The 23987-nt window shown below is 36.3% G+C and overlaps 1 protein-coding gene across 1 annotated transcript; it reads right to left on the bottom strand.

The window, feature by feature from the left end:
- Positions 1-841: 841 nt before the first annotated feature.
- Positions 842-23765, bottom strand: PSMD12 (proteasome 26S subunit, non-ATPase 12). The gene is made up of 11 exons (XM_036899764.2): positions 23573-23765; positions 16752-16811; positions 16537-16665; positions 13421-13528; positions 11182-11286; positions 8011-8160; positions 7788-7922; positions 6952-7064; positions 6115-6289; positions 4227-4304; positions 842-3295 (listed from the first exon to the last, which is right to left on the bottom strand). The coding sequence occupies exons 1-11, from the start codon at positions 23678-23680 to the stop codon at positions 3086-3088; spliced, it is 1371 nt and encodes a 456-aa protein (XP_036755659.1). The 5' UTR covers positions 23681-23765; the 3' UTR covers positions 842-3085.
- Between the last annotated feature and the right edge of the window lie 222 nt (positions 23766-23987).

The following is a 23987-nucleotide window of genomic DNA, read 5'->3' as shown; positions in this document are numbered from 1 at the left end:
AGGAGAATATAAAGTTGGAAGTGATGGAAACAAAATTCCAGCAGCTATAACAAAGGGTTAAGAAAACTGGTTAGGAAATAATTTAACTCAATAAATCTTTGTTTCTACTATGTAACAGAAATGATGGACACACAGAGAAACATGGTTCCTAATATTATGGAGAGAAAAATAGCATAACAAACTTTTGCAATCTTCAAATAGCTGTCATTCAATTCTTTCAATATAGTAAATACAAGGCTCTAAGTTAAGCAACTTGTTACATACCCACTCAAAACTAAGAATATCTAAATCTCAGGAGGTGGGATAAAACTGACCCTTCAAAACCACTAGACTAAAAAACAGGCACTAGCTAGTCGTCTTGGCTTTTAAAACCAACAAAAGTATCACACTGTAGAACAGGCCCAAGTTTACTGATGTCTGTGTTCATTCAGTACTTTTTTCTCACAAAGAATATCTTTTAAAAACCCAACATAGTTCTAGCATTTACTGCAAATGTTGTGAAGAGGGGTGCTTCTCAAAGTGCAGTCATGGTCCTGCACGAACTCAGAAATCTGTTAGAAATGAAACCAGCTATCTGTACTGTTAACAAGCCCCACCGGTGATTCTGACGTGCTCCAAGTTGGAGAACTACTGGTTTAAGGGTATACAATAAGGCACAGCTAGTCAACAACCCCAAATCAAAAAGAATTCAGTGGGAAAAAAGCCAACCAGTTAGCTCCCCAGACTGTGTACGATATTTTCCCACTGCTTAAAAACACGTTTAGAAAGAACATGATTTTGAAAGAAAAATGACGATAATCTATGGCTTTCTGTTTAAACAGCAAGAGCATTGAAAAGAAAGTGATCTTTTAAAGTTTGAGTTTATTCTCCAGGTTTTCTTAAATACCCACAAATTAGTGCTTTTATTGCAGCTATATCCAGGAGCTGAAAACAATTTAAAATATGTACTTTTATCAAACATTTAACACTTACAAGAGATAGAACGGAACAGTTATCAATTTTAAAGATGTTTTTCAGTGACTTAATAAGCATATGGGAATTGAGGATAATTACAGAAATAGCTATTGAACTCTAAAATAAAAACATAAATTATATAGAAGTAAGAGGGTTAAGGGTGTTTCATTTAAAAAACAAAAACAGAACAGTGGCTTATCACCTCTCCTAATAACCTAATGAAAATGATAGTGAGTCAAGTGTTATTTTCGCCATATTTAAAACAAAGTGTTTCAATCCTTTTCATGAATGCCAGTTTGGGTCAGAAATGTAAGGCAGGATTTGGGGTTCTGAACATGTTGAATATTTCACTGCCCTGTGCTGATGGTGTCTTCCTTTTAACACTAAGAAATTGGTAGTAACTCTTAAGTTGGCTTGTACAGAGAAAACAAGAAATGGATGAACTGTGAATCAAGTCAAATGAAATTTGGTCACTGAGACAGTTACAAATGGCACCAAAGCTTTGTTTAAGGGTGAGCACGTTAAATAAAGGCCAAAGAAGAAGAGTATTTGAGATCGTTACAGCAACTTATTTGGCCATTTAGTCTAGATTTGACAAGTACAAGGAAAATGAGTTAGTGAGTTAATGAGAAGCTAGAGTCAAATTAGCTCTAATTTGATTATAAATTAACAATGCAAAACGTTTTTATTTTCTATCCTTTTCATTCAAAAGAAAATCTAAACCATATTCTTACTGCTAGTGTGAACTTCTAATGTTTCCGAACCTGCCATCGTTTTGGTTAGACTTTTAAAAATAAGTGATAGCAGATGTTGATGTTATTCATGTGACCAATACATTAAATTTCCAAAGGATGAAATTAGGTTAATACTATGTTATTATTCACAATGACTCAGTAAATAGCAGAGGTCCCACAATTGTTCCCAGTCCTGGGATCATGAAATAGGACAATTTAGTAATCATTAAACAGAAAATGAATTATGAGAAATGCTGTTTCCAGAATGTTTTCTTACCCCCTCATTTCATTTGCATTTTTAAAAAAGTAGATCTTGTACTTTCATTTAAACATCATTTTAAATAACCTTCTAACATTGTCTTTTTTCTATTTCCCTGTAATAAATCAAATTTTAAAACTTCCAAAATTTTCTCATATTGACCTCAGATGTTTCTTTTGACAATGACTACTTTCCTTCTGTAAAAAAAATGTAAACAATACACCATTTGCTAAGAGGGTGATTGAAGTCTTTCTTTTTTTTTTTTTTTGGTCACTTTAAAAAGCATTTTAGGTTGTTATCCAGTATTCATAAAATGTTACTTAAGTTCCTACAAAAACATGATGAATTTGAGCATTAATGATGTAATTAGACCTCTAAGTTAAAGCCACAAAGAAATAACATTAAAACAACTTTCTGTTAAGTTGTGTCAATGCTATATCACTTGATTTTGTTTAACAGAACAGCTGGTCAAGTCAGAGAAAAGGGGTAAAAATAATCAAGCTCCTGCAATCGAAACCAGTTTGACTAAAAATAAAAAGTGAATAGCCTACCAGATCGCTCTATGCATACTCAGTCTAGATTCTCTGCCACATTACTAAAATACAAATTCTTCACAATTCACAGCTCTATCCCAAATGTTCTTGTACGTTCTATTATGCTTTTTAAATTCTACTAAATAATCAGTATTTTTACAACAGAATTTATTTTATTTAAAAAACACTTAAATCACTACCCAACAAAATGTTTCAAAATACAGGTAACCATAGAACATAAATGTGCATATACTGCTTTTATTATTATAATGATGGGTGTTAGCTGAATGAAAACAAATAAAAGTTAAAAAGATGTCAAATGATAGAAAAACACGTTGGGTAAGTCATAACAATTTTTTTGAGTACTCAAATAATAGAAATAAATTTTTGCACCAATTGTAAATGCAAAGTTAATAATGAAATTAGGGAATTGAAAGGTTGAAAGGGGCCTTAAACATATTCACTATCTCTTAAATTTTAGACAAAGTAGCTGAGAGTAGGAAAAAACAAAAAACAAGCCCAACATATACACCATAACAGTCTTTTTTAAAAAAATGACTTCCAATTTTAACTCTTTTCTAAAAGCATCAAGGGTGCTGAGATCTTTATTGTAGATTATGTATCATCTCCTCTTTGGCTATGAGGTGTGTAGTTTTGTTCACTAGAGACATCAATGAGTTCAGTTTCTGAGACCAGTCATTTAATAAATTATTTGGATCCTTGGGTCTCTGGAAGTTGATAATTCCTGCCAGCCTGTCTACTTTAGCAAAGATGGTCTTGTTAACTACTAGATTTGATAGAAAAGCCTCTGACTCCTGCAAAAGAAAAAGCAAACTGGATTAAGACAGCATAATTACAGATGATAAACAAAACTTGGGAAAAACCATTTTCTAAACTCTTCACCCAAGAATATGCAGGGCTAAAATTCATTATTAGTAGTTAGCCAACTGCTGATTTCCCGTAATAACATTTACTTGAGTGTGAGTCTAGGGAATGAACAGAATCTGAGTCCACTCAGTCAGGGCTGACTGTGAACCTGGGCACTGCTGGCACAGGCAAGCCCATCCCTTTTCTACCATGTCTCCCTCTCAAAGGCAGTAGCATACCTGTATACACTCACTATGCTGTGTTAGAATAAATGCTTGGCCCCTTGGCAACTGCATAGCCATAGTCAAGGCACTTTACTGCTCAGGACTCTGGTACCTGTGGTCCAGAAATGAGCTAACCAACCAACAGTCAAGACTTCCCAACCTAACACCCACAGCTCTTCTCTTTCTCCTAGGCGGTCACAATTCCTTCTCGTGACAGACATGGCTTTTAGACCACTCTATATACTTCACTTAACTTTATCTCTTTGGTATTGTTCAGTTTATCAAAGTGAACCTGGACCTGAATACAATAATCCTTCCACACATGTCCTGGCACCTTTTCAGGTCTCCCTCACATCTTTTATTTCTAGAGTTCACTTTTGGGAACCTAGACATAGTTATTATAGAAACACATACCCTGGACTTGGAATTTAATGTAAAACTAAGTTACATAAGTGAAGATTTTAACTAGGATACATAGTATTAATGTAACTAAAAGTTTGATATTTAGGTTATTTTGGGGGCATTCAAGACAGCTTGGGGAAACTTCCTATCACCTAAACTTAAATTAATAATTAAAAAATGATTTTCTCATTTGATTTCAGATATTCAAAATGAAGACCTACAAACAACTCTAACAATGATGTTTACTACTTACATCAACAGATAGGTCCAGAAGTTGAGCCATCCTCTTCATTGTTATCCTCGTATAATACTTGGCCATTATTCTAATATTCTGGGGAGATGATAGAGGGTAAAGAAAGACAAAGAATAGTTGTCAAGAAGGCTAGAAGTCCATTTGTTTTTATACCCAAATAGGTTTGGTTAAAATGTCAGATTTAGAGCTTTTATTTTTCTACAGCCCACTACTGGAATGAAGCCCATTCTAACTTCAAAGACAAAATGAAATATTTAGATATTTCAGTGTTGCCATTATTTGTAAGTTATTCTGAATACTCTCCACAACTCTATTTAAATATATATAGTAAGAATATAGACTTATCTTCACTAAATTAGTGGTTAAAAATTCTAACTGTACTAAAATATTTTTGCTAAATGCCAGATTCTAAAGTTAAGCTTTTCAAATTATGATACAACTGTTTAAAAGGCTAAAATTCAAAAAATGATCATGATCATCTCAAAACACCGCTTCATAACTAAAGGTAACTTGAAATTAAATTTCCCAATTTAAACTGGAAATGGCGAAGTTAGAGACCTCCCTTTATTACTCTTAAAGTTATTAACAAAACAACAGCACTCACAAGGAAAAAGAGGGAACAGTGGAGAGAAAAACAAACCCATCTTTGAAGATGCTATACATCCTCCGTCTGTATCAGGGTTGATGGCAACACTGACCTCTCAGGAAGCGTAAGAATCATTCTAGACCCCATCTTTTCCTTCATCCTTTCAATTTTATCATTGACCAAATTCTATTTTCTTCCTTAAAAATACTTCCATTCCACCCATTCTTTAATCCCTTGGCCACGGCCTTAATTCAATATAGCTTAATTCATATAGCCTCTCACTTAACGAGTCTCATCTCCATGCCAAACCCATTCTCCATACTTACTTCCAGAGGGATCTCTGTAAAACACAAGCTGGTCATTATCCTCGCAATTAGAAGTTTTCACTACTAGGGTGCATCAACTGTAAGACCCAGACCCTTTCTGCATCTCTAACCACCTTCCTCACTGACCCCTTTTCCTGGAGGCTCTAAGTTCCTCTGCTGGTTTGGGGCTCCATGCCCTTCACTCAGACTGATCCTGTCCGCCTAAAGCAATGGCCCTCCTTTGCCTCCCTGCTGACCACTTACTGTTCCTACAAATTCTACCTCCTCTGTCAATTCCTATGCATCTGGTCTGACGACTCTTCCAGGTAGAACCAATAAATTCTTCCCTTAAGTTCCACTCTACTTGTACCATAATACTTTTATAAATACATCCTTCCTTATGATTTATTTTTAAGCTCTTTGAAGGTAGAGACCATGTCTTACTCTCATAGGTGTCTCAGCAATTTGTAGTATCCATCACACAGAAGGCTCATGATGAATGGATGCTATGTGAATGAATAATGACATAACTCCATTTGTAGTGACACCAAGAAGATCAAAGGTCAGGTCTAAGACAGGTTCCCACTTCCAACACTACCAAGTGAGTATCATATAGAAACCACCCTCTCACCCCCATCCAACTCACACATTCTCAAGAAATTCCTTCTAGTTTTATGCTGTACAAGTTCCAATTCTTGAGAGGGCCTCTCAAAAAAAGCATGCTAAAACACAGTTATCTTTTCTGAAAAGCTACAAATAGGGAGAAGACAAGAGGAATGAGATAAATTCTGATACACTTTGGGAAATAACAATAAACATTTGAGCAACAAATTTACATCACTACAGTATGCATAGAAAAAAAAATCCTAAAGCAAAGAATTAAAAGGCATAACATCTAAAAGAAACACTTGACTGCCAAACTTGAAAAATAAAAGGTATGCTCAAATTTGCAAAAGTTTACTTCTAGGTTGTTATCTCTATCATGCCAGATTCTTACATGTTCAACAACTCTGTTCTTCAAATCTTTCCACCTTTTTTCACCTTCCTCTGTATAACCAAAAACATCAGTGGCAGGACTCTCAAGAGAACCTTTTCTTAACTCCATTCCATAGTCTTCCACAAGTGTGGACCAACGCATCAACTCCATTGTGGTAAAAAGCTTTAAAAGATCCCTGTAAATTGTGTAAAATTTAATATTCCAAATCTGTAAAATTTAAGTTTCATCTAATATAATAGCAAACATTTAAATATCAACAGACCATTTTTATAAATGTGTTTGTAGAACAAGGCAAAAGTTGATCATTCTTTATTTTATCTACTTTCCTACCATATTTTCCCACAGTAATTCTGAATCCAGCATTCCTCTACTTAACATTCTGCTAGTTCTCCTGTATTTTATTTTCCAATCTCTGGAATAACTATAAACTTACTAATGAAACAGATGAAAGAAAAATAGCTTTCAAAAAAACAAAAGCTTTTGTGCTTGTGAGGTGTATGTCTGTTTTACATAAAACATAAGTACATGCTTATGAAAATCGCAAAGCCCCGAAAAACTAATGATAAAACTATCAAATGGTTAATTAACCAAAAGCTGCTAAGGTGAGCTTGAAATACAACTTCTAGTTGATAAGTGATCTAGAATGAAGTGTTACAATCTCATTACATTCATTTCTAAAGCAGAGCTAAATAACATCTCACCATTTTCTTATCTCTAGTTTTATTTTTTCATACAGTCTATCAGCAACCAATTAAAAGTATATACTTAGGTTAACCAATTTCCTTTCAAAATGAAATTTCTATTGAGATATGCTATACTAACTACAAAAGTACTTACTTGTACTTTGGAATTTCTTCTAACTTCTTGTCACCACTTATTCGGTGAACCAAATCTGACTGTTCATTGTCAAAAGGAGCCAATATAACATAGAGGACAACACTTTTCAGAGCCTAAAAAAGTTGTGCAGCACAACAGATTACATATAAGATTGGAAACAAGTAAACTCTGGCAGGAACTGAAAAATCACAGAATAGTTGTATATAATCATTTTCAATATTGTACTCAAATATCTTAAGGGATAAACATCTTTCCAGGCTGTCCTTTTCCTAATGTCTTTCTGTAATATTAAGTTTTAAAATATTTAGTGTTCTTTACTATTACACATTATTATACAATAATACAGTGAATAGAATCATTAATAAGTCATAATTATTGATAAAAAGTATTTAATATTAATAATTGTAAGAAACAACTATAGTAAATCTTTGCTAACTTGAATTACTCCCTGGACTGACATATTTTTGGATGACAAACATATAAAGAAAGTTCTTACTAATAAGTTAACAGCATAAATGTGGAATACACATTTATGTTGTTTAAAGTAAGTTTTTGTGAACAATTTTCCAAACTAATACTAGGTCTTTATCTGTAACCTTTATTAGCAGGTAACCTGCTATACATATTTTAAACAATAAGCCTATATTTCTTCAAAAGTGTTAAATAATTTAGAGTACTTCCACAACTCATTTGAATAAGCTAAGTTAAATTATCAATACATGGAACAGAAAACAATCAATTGCATATCATTACTGGTTAAAGTCATTTCAAAATAAATTAAAAATGTAAATTCTTCCTAATAAGTATCAATGTCAAGTATAAGAATATATTATTACCTGTTGCCACTTTTCACTCTCTGCCTGTATACAAGGAGTATCATATATTGCTCTATAGTGCTTACAAATAGACAAATAGGAACCCTCATGTTGATCCAGCTGAATCATTAAGTTATAGTATTTCAACTTCAATTTCTGAAAAAAAAGTTGACAAAATAAATAGGAGTTTATGTTTTTTTTCCAAACATTTTTAAAGTTAGCTTGTAGAAAGAAATATGCTTGCCTCTGTATTTTCCTCCTGGAAAAACTTGGTGTTAATTTTCTTGCTGATGATTTGTGTACGAATATAATCCTTTACAGCTAGGCAGAGCCTCATTTGCTCCAAAATAAATTCCACTCGCTCTTTCTTTTCCATTGACCCGTAGGTTTCCACCTAGCAGAGTAAGTCCCCAAGTAAGTTTATAATATTTAGTAATTTTTAAAAATTTCAACAAAAGTAAATGTATTAAAATAGTCACCCTTGTCAAATAATAAGATCCTTCACTCATATTGGGAGACTGTTGACAATGATATAAAAAGCTAGTTTCCTCCAGGAAATTATAACTTTAAAAAATTATTATACAGTAGAACAGAGTTTTTTCTTTTGGTATAGAGTTCTATGAATTCTAACATGTATAGATTTGTGGAACCATCATCACAATCAAGATACAGAATAGTTCTATCACCCCGAAAACTTCCTCATGCGACCTCTTTATAGTCATGCTTCCCCCACTCATAAACCGACAACCAGTCATCTGTCACCCATCACTACAGGACTGACTCTTCAAGAATGTCACATACAGTATGCAACCTCCTGAGTCTGTTTTTGTTCACTCAGCATAATGCTTTGAATACTAAGATTCATTCAAGATTGTCATGTATATCAATAGGTCATTCCTTTTTAAGACTAAGTAGTATTCCATTGCAAGGACAAACCAGTTTATCCATTCACCAGCTGAAGGGCATCTGGACTGACCCCATTTTTTGCCTAGCACAAACAAAGCTACTCTGAAATTAGTGTTTTGTGAACTTAAGTTTCCATTTTCCCTGGGTACCCAGGAGTGGGACTGCTAGATCATCTGGTGAACATGTGTTTAACTTTGTAAGAAACTGCCAAACTGTATTCTGTAGCAGCCACACCATTTTGCATTCCCATCATCAATGCATGAGAGTGCCATTCGCTTTGCTTCCCTGCCAGTGCTTGCTTGGTATCATCAGTATTTTTCTTATTTTACTATTCTAATAGGCAGATAGTGGCATCTTGTTGTGGTTTAAATTTGCATTTTCCTAATGATTAATAAGGAGACTATAATTCTCAATATAAAAAAGGCAGGTTGCAGGCTATTTATATAATAGTTGAAACATTATATAAAAAAGAGGTAATAAGGCTGAAATTCAGGTAATAAGGCTGATATGACTCCTAATGGATGTAGAATGTAGAGTTGCAACAGATAGATACAAATACAATATAGAAAATCAATTATACCAAATACTATGAAAAATATTTCTAATATATTTGGTATACATATATTACAAATGAATTTGTAAAATGCAGAATGACATATTTACAAGTAGAATGAAGTAAGCCTATTACTATTATTACTATTATCATTATTTGGTCTGTGAAATGTCTTTATCTCACTATTTTATATTTTTTACTTAGGAAAACAAAAATACATATGATGAACCACCAATGTTTCATTTATATATCTTCACCCACTCTCCATGTGTCCATAACTTTGAAGCCAATCTCAGACAATGTTATGTAAATATTGCAGTATGTATCTCTAAAAGATAAACTTTGAAAAAAAATACCTAAAAATTACTTGTATCACCAAGTATCTAGTCCAGTCCCCAGAAGTGTTAAAAAATAAAATAGTCCTGAATTTTGACTGGATCAAAATCCAAATAAGGCTCCTACTTTGCAATTGGTAGCTATGTTTCTTAGGGCTCTTTTTTCCTTTCCATTTACTTACTGAAGAAATCAAGTCACTCATCCTATACCTTCCTAGAGTCTGAATTTTGTTCACTACTTATCTGTGTTAACATTTAACAGGCTCCTCTGTCCCTGGTAAAATCTGTAAACTAGTAGTTAAACCTAGAAGCTTTATATAATGGAGGTTAATTTTTTTGTCAAGAGTATTTCACACGGGATTTTAAATCATGAGGCATGTCATCCTCCTGGTTAAAAAATAGAATTTGAAGCAAAATTATGGAGACAGTAAGAAGACTGTGATTATGGGGGTTAGGGAGAGGGAAGGATGACTAGGCAGAGCACAGAGGGCAGTGAAACTATTTTATATGATACTACAGTGGTGGGTACATGTTATTATATACTTGTCCAAACCCACAGAAAGTACACCACTAGGAGTGAACCCTGTATGTAAACTACGGACTGCGTGATAACGATGTGTGGGCTCATCTGTTGCAACTAATGCACCACTGTGGTGCAGGATGCTGAGGGCCAGGAAGGTGGTGTGGCAGGCAGGGACAGGGATGCAGGGAGTATATGGGAGCTCTTTGCACTTGCCACTTCATTTTGCTGTAAACCTAAAACTGCTCTAAAAAACAGTGTTTAAAATTTTTTTAAAAAAGAAAAGAGTTTGAAGTCAAACAGATCTAGTATGAATCCAAACTCCACCATTTCTGGGCAAAGACTTTAGGCAAGTCACTAATTTGAGTTTCAGCTTCCTTGACTGAAAAATGGGGATAAAGACTATTGTGTGAACATTAATGAGATAAAAGCATACAGAGAATTGGACATGCTAAGAAAAAAAAAACAGACAATGGGCAGCACACAAGATTCTCCCAGTATTATTTTTTCCCTTCGTAACTGAAAAGTTAGAATAATCAATTAAACTTAATCCTCGATGTGCCAAAATTATATGCAAAATTTTGAGAAGAGTCTAGGTGCATTTTTCTGGTGAGAGCCTATAGGCTTTTCTTGTATTTCTTGGCTCTTTGCTGTCCCATTTTAAGTTTTCTTAAAAATTGCCCTGAAATATGGCAAACTATTAGGCAGTTTTTCTTTGTTAAACCAGTTTAGCCTAGAAGTTGACCACCAATCAAATATTCATTAGTACAAAGCTAACAGTCAACAGCAAATGCCTGAGGGTAAGTAAATAGTATATGAATCACTGATTTTATTTAAATTCTAAAGAGAATTAAAATGTACAAATGCACAAAATCAAGACTAATTTGTTGATTCTAACTTTTCTTCTAAATCTTTTTAGCTGTTAAACCTAGCTGGGGCCATAATAACGCCATTTCCAGTTACATGAATAACCTTACACTCCACTGCACTCACTCTTGATCTTGATAGTTTAGAAAAAAGTGCTAAGGTGCTCAAATAAGCTATTTCCACAGGAAAATATTGCTCAATATGATGTTACACACAGTCTAAAATGTACCTTACCTGTAACTCTTGTAAAATGGAGGCTGCCTCTTTCACATCACCATTTTGCTCTTTTATAGTTGCTAATGTTTTAGTCAGTCGAGCACGCTCAATTTCAACATAAATCTACAAATATAAGAAATTTATATCATCAAAATTCCTATAAAAATGTGTTAAAACTTAAAAGGTAAAACTGAACTATTACTCAAACGAGGTCTCAGAGTAGTTATCTTGAGGTTGTTGTGTAGTTTAACTTCCATGTACAGAGAGCTGGGTGATATTTTACACTTCACAATCACAGTTTTTAAGAAAATGTATAAAACATTATCCATATGTTGCAGCTTTGCTTTGAGAACTTAAATATGAAATCACTGTGTTTAATGAGTAACAAGACCACAAGCTACATAAATGACACAGAAAATGGAAAGTACCTTTCAAGATTTATCTGAAAACACACTTTAGAAAGAACATATCGTGGACCAGTATCTACATTTCAGCCAGTACTCTAATTCTGATTTATCTTTAAATTCAAGGTTACTTTCTTTAAAAAAAATAATAATAATCTGATCTTGCTAATAAGTACAAAAGTTACTAGCACTTTTTGTAGCTATAAGTAACATCAGTGGATTTATAATTTCCAACAAATTAAACTTCAAATTATAACTAGCCTAGTAGTCTTAGGAACTAATATTCATGGTTAGGCTCGCTTACTACCCCTCAGCCTTTGCTCCGGAGCACTCCCTTTCCCCCTCCACCCATCAAAACCTTCATCTCCAAGAGTAACAACCTACTTAAAGTTCCCTAAATGTACCACATGTTTCTTATGTTGCTATCTTCGTATATAACCTCCCTCATGTGTAAAAGGCCCTTCCCCCTAACCTCTGGCTCTGCAGAATTTCTTTTCATTCTCAAAAAGCCAGTTCCATCATCACATATGTTTTGGTACCTGAGCGTCTGGGCACCGGAGCCGATCAATCCCTACCTCTGTGCTATAGGGAGCTGCAGGCGCACTGCTACTGCCATGACACAGCACAGTGACTGTCCCTGTGACGGAGCTCTCTGAGGTACAGAAGTGTCTTGCTCATTTTGGACCTAGCACAACAGAGGTGCTCAGTAAACATTTACAGAGACCCCGTAAGTTAAATATGGGCTCAGTTTTCATCCTTAAACCACAAAATCTAGAAGGAAACATATTCACTACAGTCACCACTTCATACTTGCCCTTCTGAGAGAAACATGAGATTAGGGGGAAAAAAGGTGGGGCATCAGAAGAAATACAGCAGACTCTGGCAAGACAGTGGAATTTTGAAGACTAACCTTACACTGCATATATCCGACTAACTTAAATATTAGAGTGAAGCCTTGGCTATCCTAAAGCAGTTTTTTTTTTTTTTTTACATGAAGAACATTATGTTTACTAGGCTCCCCGCTTCACCAAGTCCCCCCCCCACACCCAATTACAGTCACTGTCCATCAGCACAGTAAGATGCTATAGAATCACTACTTGTCTTCTCTGTGTTGCACAGCCCTCCCCCGTGCCCCCCCCAACACTATACATGCTAATTGTAAAGCCCCCTTTCTTTTCCCCCGCCCTTATCCCTCCCTTCCCACCCATCCTCCCCAGTCCCTTTCCCTTTGGTAACTGTTAGTCCATTCTTGGGTTCTGTGATTCTGCTGCTGTTTTGTTCCTTCAGTTTTTCTTTGTTCTTATACTCCACATATGAGTGAGATCATTTGGTACTTGTCTTTCTCCGCCTGGCATATTTCACTGAGCATAATACCCTCTAGCTCCATCCATGTTGTTGCAAATGGTAGGATGTGTTTTCTTCTTATGGCTGAATAACATTCCATTGTATATATGTACCACATCTTCTTTATCCATTCATCTACTGATGGACACTTAGGTTGCTTCCATTTCTTGGCCTAAAGCAGGTTTTTCAAGCAAATCTAGGCCAGGGTGAAGAGTATTATCTTTAATTCATTAGCACCACAGGTAAATTTGGTATAAGATCAATAATCCCCAGAAAAATCTAGATATATCAAGACTGCACTATTTAAATATATTCATTTGCATACAAGAAGATATGAGAAGGAAAGGTACAAAAATATTGGCTGAGTTGAGGTGATGACATTTTGTGTATTTCATCATCTTAAAAAATACACATAAACATACGTACATAAAATGTCTGAATATTTAAATATCTCCAAATACAGGTAAGACAGTACTTACTGCTTTGAATTATGCCAACGAAAAACTCACCTTTCCTTCTGTAACCATTCGTAGAGTATCAATTAGTCGAAGTTTGATTGGAAGGTCTGTAATTTCATCAACATAAGTACAGCACTGTTGAACCATTTTTGCAACAGCCTAAAATAATAAAAACCACTCATAAGTAAGATTCATTCTTCATACAGAGAAAGGAAATATTTTACTGATGGAAGGACTATGGTCAAATCTGATCTTCCCAGGTAACTCTAGATACTGAAATGCCTTTAAAAGAACATCAAACTCTCCCTGATAGCCAAGTAGTACTGAATACCCAGTAACAAATTAATAAAGGTTGGGGAAACCTGAGATGCAAAGATTTTACCCTTCCCACTACAACTGGGGAACTGATTACACAAAAGGAAAAGTGGAAAAGGTATGCATGCCTGGCAAGGTCTATTAGAAGGCTTGCTAGCTAGATTTTTTTGCAGCCGCACAGAAAAGCATGGAAGAATTCTCAAAAAGCCAGTTCCACTTTAGTGGGAACATAAAAGGGAAGAGAAAAGCAGAGTTCAACAGTGCTGGATAGCAGTGAAGCCATGACCAGTGGATACTGTGAATGAAGAAGTGTCAGTGGAAGAGGCAAAAGGTAAAACAGTTCCATCACCTGGGTGGGGAGAAGAAACAGTGACCCAGACACACACACCTCAATAAAATGTGGTAGCGTAAGTCACAGCATCTCTTTCCCCCAGATTTCTCATAGGTAATATAAGCAGGTTGGACTACATCTCCTCCAGCTCTAACATTTGATGACCTAGGTCAGGGGTCAGCCAACCATCTCTGTAAATTTTGGTAAATATTTACATAGTAAATATTTTTAGACTTTGTGGGTCATAGGGTCTCTGTGTCAACTATTCAATTCTGCCTGTGTAACTCCAAAGCTGCTATAATAAATGGACATGGCTGTATTCTAAACATTTTATTTACAAAGCTGGCAGGTGGGATTTGGTCCATGGCCTATAGTTCACCAAGTCCTAATCTAGAGTCTAAACAGTGTATCATATCACTGGTAATAATAATTAGGACTCTCATGAAGGAAATGTTAAGCATATTTTAATACAAGAGAAAAGTATATATAGTATCTTGCTGTCATAGCTCCATCAAGATGAAAAAAAGTACCACAGTATATCTTACAAAGATTTCCTTGAAAAACATTTAATGCTCATGCAGCTCAGGTCAGACCTTTAATTATCTGGGGGAAAAAATGGCTTTTCAGAGACCCAGAAGTTCCAGAAAACTAAGGTTTTTATTATAAAATATAACTTTCAATACGTACAAGGCTCTGGGACACCTAGTACCTCATAAAATATATGATCCCTCTAAAACCAGTTATAACAATGAATTCGAGAAGAGTATACTACATGGTCAGTCTAAAAGCTGTGCAAAAACTACATTAACAGACATCAGACGGGGTAAAAGAAAAAACAGAACAAACAAAACAATGACACCAATTTCCTAATGATAAGTGAATGTCCTGCTGCTCCCTGAAAAAAATGTAGGTAAGTCATTAGGTGACTTCTGGCTGGAGTGCAGCTTATCCCCTGGGCTCAAGGGACAGACAATGAGTTAGAAACCATGAACTTTAAGTAATCTGGGAAAGGTTATTTTAAGAAAAGCATTACTTTCTGGTTATGTCATTAGTTGTATGACTAGCTCAAACTTCTTTCTCCAAGAAGCTTTCCCTAATAAACCTAATAAAAGACTCTCTCTTCCTCCTTTCCCATCTCTTAGCATATTATTATGTCACTTACAATACATTGCCATGTGTGAATATGTGCATGTGTGCAAGTTTTTTAAAAAAAATCAACGTTAGGACACTTGTTTAAGATGTACTATGGTTACTTGTGATTTATATTCTGTACTGAACTGTAGGTTATTTACACATTTCTTCACATTCCAAGAGGCTTACATATAAATTTGTTTCTCCCTCAGAAAAGTAACAGAGTAAACAGTCCTTTCTACTAGCTCAGAAATTTTATGAAAATTAAATTAAATCTGTATTTTAGGATACATACTTTGAACTGTACTAAGACTGTATAACACACATATTTAACATTTAATCCAGGTTGCCCCAAGACTTCTAAGTAAGTAGCCCTTTCAAAACTGTTTTGTAGAAAGCAAGTACCTTAGAAAATCAGAGGAAGATGACAGCTTCCCTATGTCAGACTCTCAACAACTCTGTGATGATCTGTCTCTCAAGCCGCCGAATTTAGCACCAGAAGGCAAATTTAAATGAATCTCACATTCACATTAACTAGACTGCCTCAATTAAATCTATATTAATTCTTAACAATTTTAAATGTATATAAGATTATCTTTAAAAAGGAAGAAAACCAATTACAGTAACTCTGTCAAAAATAATTTAACCTTCTCTAACCCTAGCAGCAGACTAATAATAAAATAAGGAATTTGGACAAGAACCCTGTTTCTGTTCTTGGTTTCACTACTACCCTGTTCTACAATGTCATTACCTTTATTGCTTGAAAGCAAAAAATGAAACCCCTAGAAGCTACTCAGGGAATAGCATTTTAATGATGAGATATAAATGTGAAAAGTGGTTTCTACTTCTACAGAGGATCATTTAAATATAACTTGAGCAGAAGAATAAGGATAGTAAAGAAAACAGTAAAATAATAAAGAAAAATAGTGAAGAAAAAATTGTAAAGAAAATCCGGCTTCACAAAAACACCAAAAGAGAACTTACTTTAATAATCTTTAAACAAAATGAGTAACCAAAATAATGTCTGAAAATTGCCTCAAAAATAAGTTATATCTAGTGTTTGATAAAACACATATGATTAAGTAAATTACAGACTAGCAACTTAAGGATTATAACACCACCATTTAAAATAATAAACATGAAGATATGGAGCAACATGGAAATGGAACAAAGCTGCATCAACATTCTCAGTACAATTTTATAAAATATGCAAATAAATAAAAAATAGAAGAAAAAACAAAAATAAAAACAGCTGTCATGAGAACGTGCACAGAAATGTCAAAAACTCTCTAGAATGTTGCAATGTCGACTTAACGGTAGAGTTAAAACAGATTCATAGAAAAGTTTCCTAAAAATCCTTATTTAAGTTTTTGGGCAATCATGAACTCACTTGTTTTAACTGACTCCGTCTTTTTGACAAAAGCATAATATTTTCATTGAGTAAATCCCATTCTTTAGCTTCATAGCACATCTTCACTACTGCAACTAAGATACGGGATGTGGACACCATATCAGAAGCCTGTAAGAATGAAAATATATTAAAAGTTAAAGGAACAATGTTAAATTAAATTACTGTGATTGAAGTTTTGACTATAATCTACTCACAGTACGGGTCTGTTTTTCCAAAGAGAGAAGGGTTTCAATGACTTCTTGAAGTCTTCCTTCCTAAAACAAAAGATAAAAATGAACAATGAAACCACCCCACCAAAACACACACACACACACACACCACACAGACACACATACACACACACACACACACACACACACACACACACACACACACACACACACACACACACACACACACACACACACACACACGAGATGCTTCTGATACAGAAAAAATCCATGGCCTATTTAGAAGACAAGAACCACCCCAGTAACGACTTCTGTTTTTCTCTTATTCTTGATAGCCCTGCTTCTCCAGTGGATTACACAAGTCAGCGGTTCCCAACGTGGGGTCTACAGCCTATTTTTATCATTTCAAAATGCTTAAGAGAAACTGAATATAGAACGATTTAAAGAAAAATCATCAACTGAGAAAAACATCATCTTTTAGATTCTAATTTATTAACTCGGTGTGGTAACAACCTGTTTATCTTGTTCTACACAAACTTAACTGGCAGTCATGTGGTTTTTGGAGGAAAAAAATGGGAGAAATGCAAGGTTTCTTTATAAATTCACCATAACAAATATTTTAAAACATGAAATTTTAAGGAGAAATGAAAAGGATATTTGGTGGTAAAAAAATAGGAAACCCTGGTTTAATTTTCCAGTGACTTTAAAAATTATAACTGTGCTTCAAGGAAATGAAGACCATCTGAGAATACCCACACACACTACATCAAAAGTTATGCTTTAAGCAGATATTGATCCAAATGAAATATGCCCCTTTTTGTCAACTGATAATAACCTCTCTCTCACATGCAAAAACAAAACATTCTCCCTGGAACATACATTAAGAAATGGGAATAATAAAATTCAAATAATATAGAACTAAATGATAATACTCCAGGACTAAATAAGCCATCCTATTAGGAACAAAACATTTAGATAAAAACAAAACCACCCACAGCTCACAAATTGCTTTTTTTAAAGACATTGATATTAATAACAATGAATGAATTTGATGTGATGAGTAGTTTTACTTGGAAATTGTTTTCCAACATAATTGTTTCTTACTGAATTTTTTTAGATTTTAATGACATTGACACATAGTACGTGAGTACTACTCTTCACAGGTGAAAGAAATTAATTTCAAAGAACACATACATATGGCCAACAGACACATGAAGAGAAACTGAACATCAGTAATCATCAGGGAAATTCAAATCAAAACCACCAGTTACCACCTTATATCAGTCAGAATGGCTACTATCAGTAAGACAATAGATAACAAGTTTTGGCAAGTATGTGAACAAATGGGAATCCTCATGCACTGTTGGTGGGAATGTAAATTGCTCCAGCCACTATGGAAAACAGTATGGAGGCTTCTCAAAAAATTAAGACTAGAAATACCATTATGACCCAGTAATTCCACTTCTGGGAATTTACCCAAAGAAAACAAAATCGCTAATTCAGAAAGTATATGCACCCCTATGTTTATTACAGCATTATTTATAATAGCCAAGATATGGAAGCAACTGATAGATGAATACAGAAGATGTGGTACATCTATACAATGGACTATTTATTCCTCAACCATAAAAAAGAATGAAATTTTGCCATTTATGACAACATGGATGGATCTAGAGTATATTATGCTAAGCGAATAAGTCAAAGACAAATGCAATATGATTTCACTTACATGTGGAATATAAAAAATAAAACGAATGAACAAACAAAACAGACTCATGAACACAGAGAACTGGTGGTTGCCACAGGGGAAGGGGATGGGCAAAATAAGTGAACGGGATAAAGAGGGTCAAGCTTCCAATTATAAAATAAATAAATCACGTGGATAAAAAGGAAAGCACAGGGAATACAGTCAAGAATATTGTAACATCTTTGTATGCCAACGGTGGCTACCTACACTCAAATGGTGAGCATCTCTTAACTGCTGAATCATTATGTTATACACCTGAAACCAGTATTATGTATGAACCATACTTTAATTAAAATATTAACTAATTAAACAGCTTTTGAATTAAGGGCACAAATAATATTTGGACTTTCCAAAATACTGTTTCCATATTTTCCAAGATAATTATGAAACTGAATTTTCTATGTAGAACAGGATATGTATTGTACAGTCACTGTTCAAATTTATTTTAATTAAATCTGAAACATATATGATTACTAGCATTTTAACAATGTTTCCTATGCAAAGGGGAGCACCCAGTTCTGAAAGCTGGAGAGACTCATGTATATAATAAATACTGGCTAAATGTCCATCACAGGAAAAGAACAAAGAACACATTATAAATTCTCCCAAGTAAAAGGTTAATAAATTACAAAAGATCCAAGAGTCTTAGAACTGGAAACACTGCTAGATATTATTTAATCTAGTCACCTTACTTTAGAGATTATTAGTTTAAATTACTCCTTTGCCTCAAAGTAATTTCCATCGGGAAATGGCTACTATCTGGCAACAAAATGCAGTGTATAAATGGTTAAAATGCAAAATATTGTTTCCTGATGGTCACCTCCTGGCACTTTGCAATTACCATTAGTCACGTGACTATGATCAACTACTGCAAACAGTTAAGTCTACCACATGGTATTGTAATCCAGAAGTAAGGGTTTTAAAGCACTGCATCCTACAGGTGAGGGAATCACACCATTCTGGAGTCATTGGTCTACAGTTATCAATGAAATATTCAATGTCATCTTCTCAAAAGACTTCTCAGATAACACTCTAAAATCAATAATTACTCAGCACCCCCTTTTATAACAGCTCACTGACTCTCTGCTTTGCAATGACCCCAAACTCCTTTCTGTTTTAATGTTTACTGTTACTCTAATCTCACTAGAAAGTAAACTCTGTAAGAGCAGGAACTGTGTCTATACTGTTCACCACTGTAGCTCAGTGCCCTGCACCTGGCCAAGAACATGAAGTTACTTCCGAAGATATGGTACACCCCTTTAGACCTTGTACTATAGTTGTTTATGTGCATGTACTGCCTCTTAAGAGGTATATAAGTTCCTTCAGGGCTGGTCCTTGCTTAATTGTACTTTTCCTTCCACCCACCTTGTAAATAGTATGCTCTGAAGGGACTGACAATTGACCTGACTTATTCAGTTGATCTTGATGGCTTACAATTTCTGATTCTTCTATCAAACAACTCAATGCTACTAGAGGGACACTACCATCCTATGGCTAAATATCTTCCTCCTTTCCTCTTTCCCATCCATTCACATGGTTTTTGAAATTTCATCTACTTTATGCTGCCTCAACCCAGAAAAACAAAGATGGTCAGAGCTATCAAAACCAGCTTGTTAGGACACCATCAGCAGAACCAAAAGGCATACTACAGTGTGGGAGAAAATATATGTAAATGATTTATCCGATAAGGCGTTAACATTCAAAATATATAAAGAGCTCATATGCCTCAACACCAAAAAAAACAAAGAACCCAATTAAAAAATGGGCAGAGGACCTGAACAGACACTTCTCCAAAGAAGAAATACGGATGGACAATAGGCACATGAAAAGATGCTCCACATTGCTAATCATCAGGGAAATAAAAATTAAAACCACAATGAGATATCACCTCACACTAGTTAGGACGGCCAACATCCAAAAGATGAGAAACAACAAATGCTGGTGAGGATGCAGAGAAAGGGGAACCCTCCTACACTGCTGGTGGGAATGCAAATTAGTTCTACCACTGTGGAAAGCAGTATGGAGGTTCCTCAAAAAGCTCAAAATAGAAATACCAGTTGACCTAGGAATTCCACTTCTAGGAATTTACCCTAAAAATACAGCAGTCCAGTTTGAAAAAGACAGATACACCCCTATGTTTATTGCAGCACTATTTACAATAGCCAAGACATGGAAGCAACCTAAGTGTCCATCAGTAGATGAATGGATAAAGAAGATGTGGTACATATACACAATGGAATATTATTCAGCCATAAGAAGAAAACAGATCCTACCATTTGCAACAACATGGATGGAGCTGGAGGGTATTATGCTCAGTGAAATAAGCCAGGCGGAGAAAGACAAGTACCAAATGATTTCACTCATATGTGGAGTATAAGAACAAAGAAAAAAACTGAAGGAACAAAACAGCAGCAGAATCACAGAACCCAAGAATGGACTAACAGTTACCAAAGGGAAAGGGACTGGGGAGGATGGGTGGGAAAGGAGGGATAAGGGTGGGGAAAAGAAAGGGGGCATTACAAATAGCACGTATAATGTGTGTGTGGGGGGCACGGGGGAGGGCTGTGCAACACAGAGAAGACAAGTAGTGATTCTACAGCATCTTACTATGCTGATGGACAGTGATTGTAATGGGGTTTGTTAGGGGGACTCGGTGAAGGGGGGTGTCTAGTAAACATAATGTTCCTCAAAAAACAAACAAAAAAAAACCCACAACGGCTTAAACTGCCAATCCTCATCCTTGCTCCCCAGAAAAACAACCACACGTACACTGTTCAACAAGCACACTGGCATTAAAAAAAAATACAGATCACTTTCATTTTACATAGTTTAACAAGCCCAAACATTCCCTGTTTTAAACAGGGAATTTGTCACCCATTTGATATCTAAAAAGGCATTTGGTATTTGAATTTGAAAATCTTTTCAAATGCCTTGAACATAACAATGTCCTAAATAAATACCATACACTTGATCACTAGAACAACTAGTAATGACATTTCTTTCTAACCAGCCTATAAGCTATTTGAGGACACAAGCTTTCTTTGCCTAATAATCTTTAAACTCTCCTCAATGTTTAGCACTGACTAGGTCTTGCACACGATAGGCTATCAGAAGAAACTGGTAAAGGGAAGATTTTTTCCTACCAAGTCTCAGGTCTAGAAATAGCTGTACTTCTTTAAAGCAAACGGTTTCTTCTTTGCAGACACTATCAATCTATTAATTCCAAAGTGATGATTCAGGGTCTAACTTTGGCCTGCAGTTATGTTTTGTATGATCTACATGGTATCGGTTCAAACAGTATTTTAAAACATTATAGTGTCCACTGTCTAAATACAGAAGCAATCCATATTCGTGGGTTCTTCCTCAAATCAGAAGAGTTGACAAGGCTTGGCCTTCATCCCCAGTTGGCAAAGATTAACTGGAAGTGACTGCCCCCTTTCCATGGGCAGATTCTCAGAACTTCAGGTCTTCATTACCCTTGGCTCACCAGGCAGGACGGCACGGTGAGAGCACAAGCTGTACAATCAATCTGCCTGGGTTTGCATCCTGGTTCCACCACTTTACTAGCTGTATGACCTTGGAGCATGTGCCTCCACTCCTCTTAGACTGCTTTCTTGTCTGTAGGATATTAATATCTACCACAAAGGGCTAAGGTGAGGATCAAATGAGTTAATATGTGTGAGCACTTAGAATATGGCCTGGCACTGTGTAAATGTCAGTTATGTTATCTGCATGGCACTGTAGGTGTTTGAGTGCTCCAAGCCTTGTGTAACTGATGATATTTCTTTACACTAGCTGCTAGAAAGCTCCGAGATGAATTTATGGGTCCCTTTCATCAAGTCTGCTGAACCTAAGATACACAGGTGTTTCAACTTCATCTTCCCTATTTTTGTCTTCAGTAAAGCCCCACTAAATTATTTTCTGGGAAAAAAGGAAAACATTAAAGGTTTCTTTGTAAGAACTAAATGTGAAGTATTACTTGACACTCCTTCCCCGCCTGAATTTGTTACACGTATTTAATGCAGTAAGCACCTTCAGGAACAAAAGCAATTCTGTTACTGAAGGCATCCCAGGTAAATAGCAAAAGATGTTTGTGGCTGGATTGATCAAGGCATTTAATGAGGTGTGAGGGTAAACCTTAGCAAACAGCCCAGGATTGAGCCGATTCACCAACCATCTGAATCCTGGACAGGCAAACCGTGGTTCTACCTATTACTAACTGTAACACTGGACATATAACTCTGAGCCTTGGTTTCTTTATATGTAAAGTAATACACAAAGTTGGCTGGCGCTTGGCAGGCGGCATGACACGTTTGCATCAAGTTAAATTTCTATTCCATGGGGACTAAGCAATTGGGCTAAACGACTGACCTCCTCTCAGGTTTTCCTGCACTTTTTGTGCCTGTGTGTCTTCCTTCTGCAGTTCCCGCTACAGGGATGATTCCTTCCCATCCGAACCGTACTCATTCTTCAAAGCCAAATACGAAAGTCAGCTTCTCTTATACCTTTCCCTATCCCACCAGCGGGAAGGAACAGCTTCCTTCTCTGTGTTCCGGTAACACTTTTACACTCGTATAGCACTACCATGGGTGACTTGTCGAATAAGTTATGTACACGAACTCTTTAAGGACGGGTCTCGTGTTAGTCACCTTCGTACTATCACTTTCCTCTTCTCCTGGCCAAAGGCCAGGCACATCGCCATAACCCATTAAAAAACGTAACGCCATACACTGATTTCAGCAAGAGCAATACAACTCAACTCTCATCTAGCCTGAATGCTGAAGCGGCCTTAACCACTGGAAAACTACTCAACAGTATACAAGAAAAGGCAAGAAGTACCAGGGGTCCACACCTCCTAAGGGAATTAAGTGACCATCTGCCCTGGGGAGGGTTTGGGAAGCTGTATGAATGATGTATTGCGGCTGCGGAGTCTCCCTGGCCTGCCAGACCTGGGATCTCCTACTCACGCAGGCCCAACTCGGGCTGGGCTGCCAGTGGGGGGACGCGCACTCCAGCCCGCAGGCCCCCTGAGGCCTAAGCCAGCTCGGCGCCGTGACTCAGCCCCTGGCGCCCGCCAAGAGCCAGCCGGCGTCCTCACCTTGGCCAGCTTCTCGCACTCGGGCAGTCGTTGATCCACCGTGGCGCTGTAGTCCACCTCCATCTTGACAATGCGCCCATCAGCCCGCTCCGAGCCCCCGTCCGCCATGGTCCCTGGCTGAGCGTCCCTTGATGTCCCCCTACTTCGGCCACCACTCGTCACCCACACCGGAAGCCGCCTACGCACCCGCTCAGGCAATGCGACGGGAGCCCGCGAGAAGGACCCCACGAGGCCCCCTGCGCCAGCCGCCAGTCAGGCACTGCCGCGGACAGCCCTGGAGGCGGGGCCCTCCCTGCAGTTTGCGTCTGGCTGTGTCTTGGTAACAGACCGTTCATCTAAAATTTGCGGTGAGGAGATAGTATAACAGAATAGCTCTCCCATATATTCTTACACCCCTGCTTTGAAATATTTCTCA

This window comes from Manis pentadactyla, chromosome 4, assembly GCF_030020395.1.
Source record: "Manis pentadactyla isolate mManPen7 chromosome 4, mManPen7.hap1, whole genome shotgun sequence".
NCBI lineage: Eukaryota > Metazoa > Chordata > Mammalia > Pholidota > Manidae > Manis > Manis pentadactyla.
This window is presented reverse-complemented; position numbering and strand designations above follow the sequence as displayed.